The sequence below is a fragment of the Poromitra crassiceps genome (assembly GCF_964638095.1).
Source record: "Poromitra crassiceps genome assembly, chromosome: 10".
Taxonomy (NCBI): Eukaryota; Metazoa; Chordata; class Actinopteri; order Beryciformes; family Melamphaidae; genus Poromitra; species Poromitra crassiceps.
The window spans coordinates 13,536,466-13,550,553 of NC_139631.1; the positions used below are offsets into that span (position 1 = coordinate 13,536,466).

Sequence of the window (14,088 nt, forward strand, 5' to 3'; positions counted from 1 at the left end):
TGCTGCGTCCTGCGTGCCAAAAACTCTTAGTTGTTTGTAGCCTATGACTCTTGCGCCTGTTCCAGAAACAAGAAATCGTGGACTTTAGTGGTGCTGAAATACAGGTAGGCCTACTTTTGGACTGCGCTTATTTGTATCTCAAAACTTTGACTGAAATAGAATGTAGGCTATGCTCCCTGACTGACCATCTGTGAAGTATAGCTAGTCCGGTCAGGTGTAGAATATTAAAATTATAACTTTTCTCATCTTAATAGCTATCTCCAGATGCAAACAGTGGGGATCCTATGCATAAAGAGTGAATGCATAATAACAAAGATGTATACAGCATTCTTCGTGGAGGCGATATTTTATACAGGGACGAGATAAAATACAGCAAGCAATCTATTGAAATAAATGTAGTATTGTTTAATGGCAATTAACTAGACCCCAACAGTTTGTGATAATGAGTGTAAAACATCAAGTTCAACGTTTTCTATTATAGAAAAACAGCCAACCATGCAAAATAACCTATATATTGACAAACAACAAAAAGGTAAAAGTTCATGGATTGAACGCTGAGTCCACATAGAAACGCATTTGGACACAATTGGACTGCATGTAGTGTCCAGTGATCCAGTATAGCCTATTCACTTTTGGGCAGCAGCCCTGCTCCTGGTGGATTTGACGACCCTGCGCGTCGCCTTCTTGGGGCTCTTGGCCTTCTTGGGAGTCTTGCGCTTCTTGGGAGTCTTGCGCTTCTTGGCTGCAGCGGGTCTCTTGGCCTTCTTGGGACTCTTTGCCTTTTTCTTTTTCTTAGGTGACTTCTTGGCTGCTGGCGCGGCGCCTCCGGCTGCTTTCTTGGGGCTGGCCCTCTTCACTTTCTTCGCTCTGGGCTTCTTCTTCTTCTTCAACCCCACCTTCTTCTTTCGGGGTGTGGGAGGCTTCTTGTTCAGCTTGAAGGAACCCTTGGTTTGCACCAGAGCTTTGTTGGCCACCAAGCGTCTGATGGCGATGAGGACTCTGGCTTTGTTTTTGGCCACATCATATCCGCCGGCCAGCAGAGCCTTCTTAACGGCCACCAGGGACATGCCGCCTCGCTCTTTGGACGCAGACATCGCCTTCAGTATCAGGTCGGACACCGTGGGACCCGTCTTCTTCAGAGACTTGGCTCTCCTCTTGGGAGATTTGGCCGGAGACGCCGCGGGCAACGCAACCGCAGCAGAGGACATAGTTCCAGTTCACTGCAAGACCAGAGGTGAGTGAGGTCAGGGTTCACAGAGAGATAGGCTGAAGAAGAGGAAATAATATATCTGCTGACACTCTTGACAGGTGCGGCGTTTATATAGCCTTGGTGAGAACCGTGTAGATTCAACCCCGCTGTCACAGAGCGCGCCTCTCGCCCCTCTGCCCCAAAACTTGATGAATTTGTGTTTTCTGCAGCCAGATTATTGGTGGAAATTAGGTGTAAAAACTCTTGATATCGTTATAAGAAGTACACCATGAGAATCAGCATACTTTGAAGTGTTTACATGCATTTAATTGAAACATTTAATGAAAATATGTTGAATTTAGTTGTGTAATTGCGCACAGGCAATGGTAAAGTGTAATTTAAAATATGTGCATTTTGAGTGTTTTATCGAAGTTGCAGCCTCTAAACAATCTAGTACAAACTTCTATAATTACACGCGCTTACATAACAAAGTGTTTGTTATATTGGCACCAAAACGGAATTTTATTTCAGCTGTTTTTGGTAATAATATGCATTTAAATATGACCAAAGAAACACAATTTCATGCAGGCTTCAACATAAAACTAAATTAATGAAACGAAAAATATGTTTTTGTTAAAGCATTGGGTGTAAAACTTTTTAAAATTTTAAAATTAAACTATTATTTCATTATGTCAAATAGTGGAATGGCATTGCAGTGCATGTGCTTGTCTGTGGCAGTGGATCACAGGCAAACAAGTTATCAGGGCGACGGGACAAATGAAACTTTTGGCATTAATTTCGCGGGTAAATGTCTCAGTCATTGTAAACCAGATGGGGAATATATTCACGTAAATTTTAAGGCGTATTTCTACCTTGTATAGGCCTACATGAAAGCGAGTTTGTCATTCCATGATGAACATCTACAGTGCTACACAGACCTGTTTGTACAGTACACAGGCACAACTATAAGGGAGATGTGTTCATCCAATTAGATTTCCATAATGGAATCATAGGCTATGGGAAGGAATGAAGCAGTGAAATCCTGCAGCATGTTTCCCTCTGAATATTCTTCTCAATGTTTTTATCTCTCTCTCTCTCTCTCTCTCTCTCGCACACACGCGCACACGCGCACACGCACACGCACACGCACACGCACACGCACACACACACACACACACACACACACACACACACACACACACACACACACACACACACACACACACACAATTCCACATTGGCATGACAGTCCACAAACAAACTCCAAAAGCTTCTTAGCGCTAAAATGATCTTTCGTTAAGAAGGTTTTGTAAGAAGGGTCTGGGGCATTCTTAACACCTTCTTAATGACAAAACACTGGCAGATCCAGCCGCGTCAGGCAAAAGGAAATACTTGTGTCCACTGTTCCTCTTGTGTTTTTCCCTTTTTCCTTTCTTTCATGCACCCTGACTGACCATCTGTGAAGTGTGAAGTATAGCTAGTCCGGTCAGGTGTAGAATATTAAAATGATAACTTTTCTCATTTTATTAGCTATTATTTATACTTTGGCATGTATGACATCACCAATGACATGACAGCAACAACTATGACATCACCCACCCAGTCTGCTCAGCCAGGAAGGATGACATAATTGATGACATAATCACTGATGACATCATTTATGACATCATCACTGATGACATCACTGATGACATCATTGCTCAAGTGACATCACATCATTAGGTAATTAGGGCAATTACGATGCTCTTTAGGCTATACATGAGGGCAGAATTCAAAATACTGTCCAAAATTCAGTTTTTGAGATACAATTCTTAGATTTTGCACACTTCAACTACTCTGACAGCAAAATCTTGTCCATTTTTTTCATGGAGATTCAAGCTTTATTTAGAAAGAATTTGCATTAGCTGTTTAAAGTACCATTTACAGTAAAACATTTTGATGCACTGTGGGGTCAATTTTAAATCAAACCAAAATCTGTTTGATACTTTTGTGGAAGACAGTCTAACGATGCAGATGCTGGAGTCTGGTGTCATTTGAAGAAAAAATGTGGGAGGAGTAGGGTTTAATTAGTTTTACAGTTTTTGCAGTTTTGCGGTCTTTAGACTTCATAATTGGCCATAGGTTGCAGCGTACAAAAGTTTCTCCTGATTTGGGCCCACATTTCGGTGAAAGTTGCAAAGCCGTAGCCCATATGCCTGATTTGTTATGAATTTTCAAAGTTTGAAACTTTAGACGGTCGCTGTAGCGCCACCACCAGGACTATTGGTGCCAAATTCATGTCAATTTAGTTTGGCATGGGACTGGACCTTTGTGCAAAGTTTGGTTTATTTTCATGCATGGGAAGCCTAACTTCCTGGGAGAAGAAGAAGAAGAATACAGGCAAATACAATAAGTGGCCCTGCCGCTTCGCTGGCCCAGCCACTAATAATAATAATTAACACTCATACTACAGCTAGAAATATTTCTTCATCTCCAGAAAGGTGTACAGACAAACAGACACTCAGACACACAAATTACTTACCTCCTTGCTGTTGTGGAGTGGATGAGGTACTGGGAGATCTGATGTTAGAGGAAGGATGAGCTACTTGCCTCCTTGCTGTTGTGGAGTGGATGAGGTACTGGGAGAGCAGAGGTTATGGAGAGGAAGGCTGAGCAATTTATAGATGAAGATTACATCATCAGTGATGTCACAAAACTGATGACATCATCAGTGATGTCACAATGCACAATTGCTCAAGTGACATCACTGATGACATCAGTTCTGACATCATAAGTGTGTATGTTTTCCCAGGATGGTGAGGGCATGTTCTACCATTCCCCAGGATGGCAAAGGCATCGGTGCTGTAGGTTATACATGAGGGCAGAATTCTAAATATTGTCAAAAGTTCAGTTTTTGAGATAGCATTCTGATATTTTACACACTTCAACTACTGTGAAAGCAAAACTTGGTCGTTTTTTCCATGAAGTTTTGAGCTTTAACGAGAATTTGCACTAGCTGTTTACAGTACCGTTTACAGTAAAACATTTTGATGCACTGTAGGCTCAATTTTTGATCTATCAAAAATCTGTTTGAGACTTTTGTGGAGGACAGTCTAACAATGCAGATGCTGGAGGTTGGTGTCGTTTGAACAAAAAATGTGGGAGTAGTAGGGTTTAATTAGTTTTACAGTTTTTGCAGTTTTGCAGTCTTTAGACTTCATAATTGGCCATAGGTTGCAGTCTACAAAAGTTTCTCCTCATTTGGGCACACATTTCGGTGGAAGTGGCAAAGCCGTAGCCCATATGCCTGATTTGTTATGAATTTTCAAAGTTTGAAACTTTAGACGGTCGCTGTAGCGCCACCACCAGGACTATTGGTGCCAAATTCATGTCAACTTAGTTTGGCATGGGACTGGACCTTTGTGCAAAGTTTCTTTTATTTTCATGCATGGGAAGCCTAACTTCCTGGGAGAAGAAGAAGAAGAAGAATAATACAGGCAAATACAATAAGTGGCCCTGCCGCTTCGCTGGCCCAGCCACTAATAATAATAATTAACACTCATACTACAGCTAGAAATATTTCTTCATCTCCAGAAAGGTGTACAGACAAACAGACACTCAGACACACAAATTACTTACCTCCTTGCTGTTGTGGAGTGGATGAGGTACTGGGAGATCTGATGTTAGAGGAAGGATGAGCTACTTGCCTCCTTGCTGTTGTGGAGTGGAGGAGGTACTGGGAGAGCAGATGTTATGGAGAGGAAGGCTGAGCAATTTATAGATGAAGATTACATCATCAGTGATGTCACAAAACTGATGACATCATTGATGACATCATCAGTGATGTCACAATGCACAATTGCTCAAGTGACATCACTGATGACATCAGTTCTGACATCATAAGTGTGTATGTTTTCCCAGGATGGTGAGGGCATGTCCTACCATTCCCCAGGATGGCAAAGGCATCGGTGCTGTAGGTTATACATGAGGGCAGAATTCTAAATATTGTCAAAAGTTCAGTTTTTGAGATAGCATTCTGATATTTTACACACTTCAACTACTGTGAAAGCAAAACTTGGTCGTTTTTTCCATGAAGTTTTGAGCTTTATTTAATGAGAATTTGCACTAGCTGTTTACAGTACCGTTTACAGTAAAACATTTTGATGCACTGTAGGCTCAATTTTTGATCTATCAAAAATCTGTTTGAGACTTTTGTGGAGGACAGTCTAACGATGCAGATGCTGGAGGTTGGTGTCGTTTGAACAAAAAATGTGGGAGTAGTAGGGTTTAATTAGTTTTACAGTTTTTGCAGTTTTGCGGTCTTTAGACTTCATAATTGGCCATAGGTTGCAGTCTACAAAAGTTTCTCCTCATTTGGGCACACATTTCGGTGGAAGTGGCAAAGCCGTAGCCCATATATGCCTGATTTGTTATGAATTTTCAAAGTTTGAAACTTTAGACGGTCGCTGTAGCACCACCATCAGGACTATTGGCACCAAATTGTCTCTCAGGGTCGGTGCACGTCTGAACGAGAACATAGGTGGTTCTGTGAACACTGGTTGGAGGGATTCATCACTCTGAAGAATGTTCCAATTGTGTTTAATGATGTTTCTTATTGAGACGCTTGTTCACTGTATTGAGTCACAAAATATACTTTTGAAGGTTGGTGTGATTTCTTTTTGATTTGGAGTAACTCTTTTCTGTTTGTCGACTTAGCTCTTTGGAGTGATTTGTCCACTACATTTCTTTTATATCCTCGTTCAGTAAAGCGGTTTGACATGTCTGTTGCTTTGTCCAAGAACTCTTCCTCTGTGTCACATATCCGTCTTAGTCGTTGAAACTGACCGAAAGGGATGTTGTCAATCAGAGTCTTTGGATGGAAACTATCAGCCCTTAGGATTGTATTTCGATCAGTGGCTTTTCGATGGATAGTGGTATGTATAGGAGGTCCCCATCATCTGTTTTTGTGATTTTCACATCTAGGAAAATGATTTCCTTTTTGCTATATTCCAAAGATAATTTTAGACTTTTGTTAGTATTGTTCAAATATTTGTGAAATTCAAGTACTTCATGTTCTTCACATTGCATGAAGAATATTAGATCGTCAATGTAGCGCCCAAACCATTTTATTTTGTCCAAATGGGGATTGGATGCGCTCCAAATGAATTTCTCCTCCCACACTCCTAGAAACAGGTTGGCATATGAAGGTGCATAGGTCACTCCCATTGCTGTGCCCCGAGACTGTCTGTACAGCTGTTCCTGGAAGAGAAAGACATTGTTCTCCAATGTCCATTTTGTGAGTTCAGCAAGGAAATCTGTCGGAGGATTTGGCTCATCTCTCATCTGTAGGAAATGTTTCATGGCTTGTAACCCTTCTTCGTGGTCTATGCTTGTATAATGATTCCACATCCATTGTAATCATAGGCTATATGCATCTCCAATGTTCTTTATTTAATCAATTTTGTTCAACACTTGGGTAGTGTCCTGGATGTAGGACTGTAGATTTGGAACAAAAGATTTGAAGTGGTGATCAATAAATTTTGAAAGGGGTTCCAGAATTGAGCCATTCCCACCGATGATAGGTCTGCCTGGTGGATTAGACAGATTTTTATTAATATTTTGCAGCATATAGAAACAAGGCAGTCTGGGATTTTTTTCTATTAGGAAAGCCTGTTCTTTCTCTGTAATCCAGTTTTCCACTTTTGCCTCATTCAGCATTTCCTCCAATTGACATTGCAGGTCCTCCAATGGGTCTGTGTCAATGGGAGAGTAGTAGTGTGTGTCATTCAGTTGTCTGTGTGCTTCTTGGACATAGCCTACTGAGTTCTTCCCCAAACAACCACGCCCCCTCCCTTGTCAGCACTCTTTACAATGACGTCATCGTTGCTTCTTAGCCAATGGCATCTGATTCCCCTTTGGTGAGGTTCAAGTTGATTGTCTGTTACTCTGGAAAAGTTTTTCCACATCATGAGATACAGTTTTAGTGAAAGCATTGAGACAAGCATTATTGATGGTTGATTTGGGTCTGAATGAGTGTATTTCTCTGTGCTCAGTGCTCACCTTGACTTTGTTGATTATAGTTAGGATTTTGATTATACCAGACTTGAAGGTGCAGATTTCTGTCAAATCTGAAAAGGTCTGTTTTCATTTGGAACTCATTTGTTTTGTAGGTTGGAGCATAACTTAGTCCTTTAGATAATGCTGACACATTCCTTGGGTATGCCTGAGATGTTGATCACATTGGCTGCTGTGTTGGGTCTCTGTCTATAAAAACTATATTATCATTAATATATATATTATCATTAAGGAATTAATCTTCAATTAACCAACATTTCAGAAATCTCTTTCTCTTTCTCGTGCACTCTCTCTCTCTCTTGCACACACATTCTGTAGCCTAACATAAGAGCATGATTCATCCCCTTTCGATTTTTTTTTATAAGTAGGCCTATGTTGTTGTTGTTAGTATTATTTCTGTTAATTAATGTTATTGTTAATATTATTTTTCTATATTTGAGCCCTGCAGCTCAACCGCTGCGCGGGCTCACATGCTCTTATGACATCCCTGATGATGTCACAACTTTGCATCTTATGACATCACTGATGACATCATTAGTGACTTATGACATCACTGATGTGCCTCCTATGACATCATCAGAACAGACAGAGAACAAACATTGCCCCACATGCTCCCTTTTATATAGATTATTGATTATAGATTTTCTTTGTCTGGCCCACTTGACACCAAATTGGGTCGCATGTGGCCCATGGACTAAAGCTGGGCCTAAACTAAAGGATGTATTTGCATGACAGTTATTTTATGTTATTATTTGAGTAAAGATGAACATAAAATGGGTTGGTCTGCCAATTTTGTAATAGGCTACTTTTACAATTTTGTGAGAAACATGGGCTTTCTCTCATAGTTTATTTTTTAAACTTTCTTTCTTTCTTTCTTTCTTTCTTTCTTTCTTTCTTTCTTTCTTCCCATCAATTTTTTTTCTTCTAATTGCTGATGAATAAATGAGGATCACAGACAGTTCAGAGAAGGTACAGCAGCGGGTCGGCGGTAGGACCCCTCCCCTCCGTTACCTCGGCTCCCCGAAGCATGTGACCAACGCAAAGTGCGCAGCGACCAGTACATGAGCCAGTCACGCTGTGTAAACACTGCAGTCAGAGAGGCAACTTGTGATCATAACAACACAACAACACACGCAGCTAGCTACATATTGGAGCGGCCCAAGTCTCCCAAAGTCAGTCAGTCAGTCTCTCCAGCTCCGTCCGTCAACATGGACTGCGGAATTATCACGTCCAAGACCGTGCTGCTGCTCATCAGCCTGGCGTTCTGGGTGAGTTCAGCGAATCTTTTCTTTCTTCGGTGTTTTTCCCCGTCAGAAGTGCTGAGGCTGGAGCCTATTATCCAGTCGGGCTGACTGTGACTGGGCCTTGTTGTTGGAAGAAAGAGGTTGAAACGGATTTACAGCAGGTGTTACGGAGGCAGCTTGATGCTGCTGTGCTGACCGACTCCGTAATGTTCTTTAATAACACAGAAGTTTAGCTCATCTGTTTATGTGCAGCCTAAACAAAGTGAATCAGCTATACTACCTATGTGTTTGTTTTTCTGATGGTTGCTTTTCTGGTATAATAAGATGCACTCTAAAGCAGGAGCAGTAGGAGCTCGGTTACACCCTTCAAATCAGATATTTGACTTGGCAGACAAGTTGAGACAACACCAGTAGAGCAGCCAGCTTCAGCACATTCACTATTCTTTAGCTTGTCCCTTTCAGTACTATGTAGTCCGCATAGGATTTCATCATCTTCCTGCCTGTGGTCCCGGCAGATGATGAAATCATAATGCGGACTACATAGTACTGAAAGGGGCAATATTCTTAGCATGCTGTAGTAGGCTACTTCCTCATTCTTGCTATAGCATGTGTAGTGGTGCCTATTCCAAGTGGCATATAAACCAAGCCTATACCTACCTACTACCACTATAACCAATTTATTCTAGATTGTTCTTTCTAAATGTGAATTTCACTCCACTAGTAGACTCCTCCACCAGCACCGTTTTTGTTGTTGTTCAAAGAAGACGTGTTTAGGCTACATTCTTGTCTCTTTGGAGTTTAGTCATCTTTTTCTAGGGGCAGGTCCATCTCTGAGTCACTCTCAAAGATGTCGCTGGAGCTCTAGACTTGTCTGCTTTTGTTGTTGTAGTTATTCTACTGGATAATCAGCCGTGTCTTTTCCCATTAGGTCTCGATGACAAACGTTCCTCTTTGACCAGCTCAACTGTCCTTTTGTGTCTTTTCTGCTCAGATGTGTTTGACACAGTGAACTCTGTGCCTGGCCGATGCCTCATGTAATTTGATTAGCGTTGAGATGAAATCAGCCTGTGTGTGTGTGTGTGTGTGTGTGTATTTGCTAGGGAAAACCTGTGGTCGGGTTATTTTTCTACTCAAATATTCACTCTTCAGTTCCTTATTCCATATCACTCACTACTTCTCCCCATCTCTGTGTCTCTCTCTCTCTCTCTCTCTCTCTCTCTCTCTCTCTCTCTCTCTCTCTATTTATCAGAACATTTTTCAGATAGATGGATCACTACTGAACGAGGCTTAATATTTTAGGCCCTAATGCATCCGTCCATACATCATCACCATCTTCTAAAGGCATTCCAGCCTCCTCAGTGGGAGGCAGAAACTCTAGCAAGGAGACTAAAGCCCATGCTCTATCTAGCATGTCTCTAGAGACTAGCGTCTCTGAAGGCATCAGGATGGAGGTTTACTCACTGCACAGCATGACCACTGGTTACCACACTCTGACTGTAACTAAGTCTATTCTGGACTGAGAGTGGGGCAAAGTTTGTGTGGCGGTAGGAAGCTCAGTCTGTCACATCGCCTCAGGCCTATCTATACACAGCAAACCACCTGCCACAGAATGTCACACACTTCTGGCTTTGGGCATCGTGCCTCGCAGTGGAATTCACAGCCAGCAGGTATTGCTTTCCTTTGTGATATCTGATTTGGAATCTTTTTTTTACGTCTCCGCCGGCCATGTATGTTTATTTTTAAATGTTTTTTCATTCATGCAGATAGCTCATGCAGTCCGCTAGCTGTTGCTGAAGCGTGGTGAGGCAAACTGCCACAGTCCAAGGCCGTTTATTAGAATAATAGTCTTGTCTCTCGTTTCACCATGTCAGGAGTCTTGAATAGGGACGTGACTGAGCTGATTCATTAATTTCCACTCATTTCCACATGTGTTTTGTGATCACCTGAACACAGTGCCGATGCATCAAGCCCCTCAGAGGACCACATCCCGATTCCTGACCATATTTATACAGTATGAATGATTTTGCCTTGAGAAACAACAATTATAACGTAGACAGAGGCCAGGCCTGAAAAGTCATTCAAATAGTCAACTTATTACATTGACTTTTTCTTCTGACATTTAGGAGGCAATTGAGCTAAACTGCCATTTTCACAAGTCATGTCTTCTCTTGGAACTGGAGTCTAATGACGACAGGCTAGTGGTTTAATCATGCGTGGGACCCATTAGAAACAGACACTGAGCCTGATGGTCCAAGAAACACCCCCTGAGGGATTTGCTCACATTCCAGGCAAGTGGTGTGGACGGTGCATGAACAGCACGCTATACGTTTCCTAAGGCCCTTTGTTCTGTTTCTTAGGCACAAGATCAGAGTTCCTGGGACGATTAGGGGTGAAGGGAGGCGGGTGAGGGGGGTGAGGGAGGGGTGGGGGGGTGATCCCGTGACTGGAGTGAGTCAGAGGAGTGAGTCATGTGGTAGAGTGGATTCAATAGAAGAGAGTAGAAGGGACTGTGAGGCTGAACACATTGATTTCTTGTTCATATCACTATTAGGCAGATGTTTTCAAATTGGGGGGGGACGGGCCTCCCCAGGGGGGCTCCAAGCAGTTTCAGGGGAGGCTCAGTGAATGGAAGTGGAAAAAGATGACATTAGTTATCAAAAGGAGATCTCATAGAATAGCCTAAGTGTGTGTGATTTTGTTAAATAGATAGTTCAGAGATACAGTAGTACTGGGGAATTTGACCATTTCCCCCACTTTTCCAGAGTCAGAAACAAAGAAATACCTTCAGACAGACCTTTTTACGTACAGTATTTGGTGTAGCCTGAAGTATGTCAAACAGCAATATCAGGCTATCTTGGCTCAATTGTTGACTCTCTATATGGGATCAAATATCATAATCATGATTCCATAGGCATGCAGGAATTGAGCGAGGTGGGCTCCTTTTCCCAAGCTTTGTCTGGGGGGAGGCCCACAGTCTCAGACTTTGAAAACCCCTGCTATAGGGCAAGTAATCCTAAAATGACACTTGTTGCTGTCATGTATTTTGGGGGGTGTTTGCATCCCCATTTTCCATCCAGTTATATTGGAAAATAATCTTGCTTTTAATACATTTGATCATGTGTGTCTGTGTGTGTGTGTGTGTGTGTGTGTGTGTGTGTGTGTGTGTGTGTGTGTGTCTGTGTGTGTGTGTGTGTGTGTGTGTGTGGGGGGGGGGGGTATGATTCATACAGTCATAATCCCATGTAGCCAATATGTAGAAAACAGGACTTCTGCAGATGGCTATATACTGTATGTGTGCAAGCTCGTTTGCAGTTCAGATGATATCAAGTGTTATTGCAGAGTGGTTTTGATCAGCAGCTCCATGTATCAAAGCACGGGTTGATTTCCTTTGATTCACCAAATGTTTGGTTTCTCTCAGTCCCAAATAATCAACTGTGATGTCCAACTGTGATGTCAACTGTGTGATGTCCAACTTGCTAATCTAATTTCCTTCGGGATATCAATAAAACTGAACTGAACTGAACTGAGATCCACAGGCAGAGGGAAGTAGAGCATTCATAATGAGGAGGACTCTTTCAGAGCCTTTCTTTTCCTCCCTGTTCTTTTTGTTATTGCAATTTGTATCATTTCAACCCTGTGAAATGTGGGGTTACGGACCTTTACACAGATACAGACCAGATAGTCAAACAGATATATTAAACAGACAGATGAATATAAAGTAATCATTTTATACAGAATTCTTGGTGTGCAGCGCACAGGCCCTCTTGAGGCGTCCTTGAGGCATCCTCTCAGCCTCTGGATTGCCTTTGCCCCGTGAGGGTCTGGTGAGACGAAGGAGGAGCGCGGCCGGGGAGTTACCCACAGAGCCTAGATCCTCCATGCACCGGAGGGCCAATACTGCGTTGTAGCACTAGCTCTATTGCAGCGGATAGGGGTGTACGACCCTTCCGCGGGCAACGTTGCAGAGAGAGTAGGAAGGCTGATCCGTGAGCGGCTGCTGCTGGGACGCGAGTCGGGGTCTTAATTGGCCTCGGCTGGGTCTACTGGGTGAGGGTGTATGATGTCGAGAGACCCCGAAACACCTTACGACCCCAGATAACATCACCGATGACGCGTCCTAGCGCATGCTGTAGTATGTATTTTAAAACATTGGTCACTATATTTTCCCTTTGTTGGGGGGAAAATTGCATCACATGATTATCAAGCCAGTTACCACACAACGTGACTTAGTGGTCGTTCACACTATATACGCCGAAGCAATGCCAAAGCCACGCTGAAGCCACGCAGTTTCATTTTGGCATCCTTCTTAACAGGTGAGACCGTTCACACCAGCCCCACGCCACACCACGCCACGCTGAAGCTGCGCTGGAGAGCTCGTTCAGGATTCAGTCCTATTTTGCATGCGTGACACGTGAAGCTTGAAGCTGCCAGGCATGAATTCAATGGGAGTTGTGGGTGGGTTCAAGGCGCGCCGAGAGGAAAAGAGAAGGCTTCTTGTGTGAACGGTTAGGCGTCAGTTCGGCCTGTGCCTGCCTCAAGCTTCAGCTCTACTTACGTTCGGCATCCTGTGTGAACAAGGACAGGTCATGATGGTCATGTCACTTATTGCGTAATCCATGTCTGACTATAGGTTAAAATAATCAATGTCTGTAGGTTACCATATATCATGAAAGATAAGAACATGAAGAAAACACACAACTTGTTTTTACCTTTTTAGTTTAGTTAGTTTATTTAGCACAGCAGAAAATAAAACAACAAGAAAATACTGTATACACTACAGTAAGCAGCTTGTACAGAGTCCTCTCCCATCAGAGCAGAGCAGATTATACTGGAGGATAAAGTAAAACACTGTCCTTAGCATATAGGATATTTCTAGGAGGAGGAGGGGGAATCCCTCTCTGTGAGGTTTCTTCTTCCCATCTTGTTTTTCCTGCTGAGCTTCTGATGGGAGTCTTTCCTCGCTCCTGAGGGTCTGAGGTTGGGGGTCAATGATGTGTTTCCTCCTGCGCTTGTTTTCAGAAATGCAAACTGAGGCTGTGGTGTCTGGTTTCCATGCAGCCTGATTTATCCATATGACATTTATGGGTCACCCATATCATAATATGATATGGTCAGAAGAAGCTGGAGTGCAGAACAACCAAATTAGGGAAGTAGGGGTCGAGTTTTTCACATAAAAGCATCTTAGCTCTAAGGTGATTTTTACGGCAGGATATATCTCAAAAAGTTATGAATGGATCTGCATGAAAATTTGTAGAAATTCTGGCCATGGGCCAACTTAGAACTGATTCACTTTCAACACCCATTGGCCAAAAGGGGGCATGGCCAATCATGAAAAGGTGCCTAACTTCCAAGCGGATTCAGGTAACGCCACAAGACTTTGTAGAAAGGTTAGAGGAGGGATGCTCCAGTGAGAGAGTGCCCGCTAGTTAATCCACTGGACTACAATTGAACAAGAGGATCTTAGTGCTGAGAGATGCTTTTTGGCAGTTGAAGTCCGGTCTTTTACAGGTACAGGTAGAAGTAGTAGTGTTGGATCAGAGAGGTGATGTTTTTTTTTTTTTTTTTTTTTTATACTTTATTGCAAGATTTCAGTTTGTTTTT

At 42.5% G+C, this 14,088-nt stretch overlaps 1 protein-coding gene across 1 annotated transcript; it reads right to left on the reverse strand.

The window, feature by feature from the left end:
• Positions 1–558: 558 nt before the first annotated feature.
• LOC310783069 (uncharacterized protein) lies at positions 559–1,208 on the reverse strand (the record flags this gene model as incomplete). The annotated part of the gene is made up of 1 exon (XM_083643856.1): positions 559–1,208. The coding sequence occupies one exon, from the start codon at positions 1,206–1,208 to the stop codon at positions 627–629; it is 582 nt and encodes a 193-aa protein (XP_083499982.1). The 3' UTR covers positions 559–626.
• Between the last annotated feature and the right edge of the window lie 12,880 nt (positions 1,209–14,088).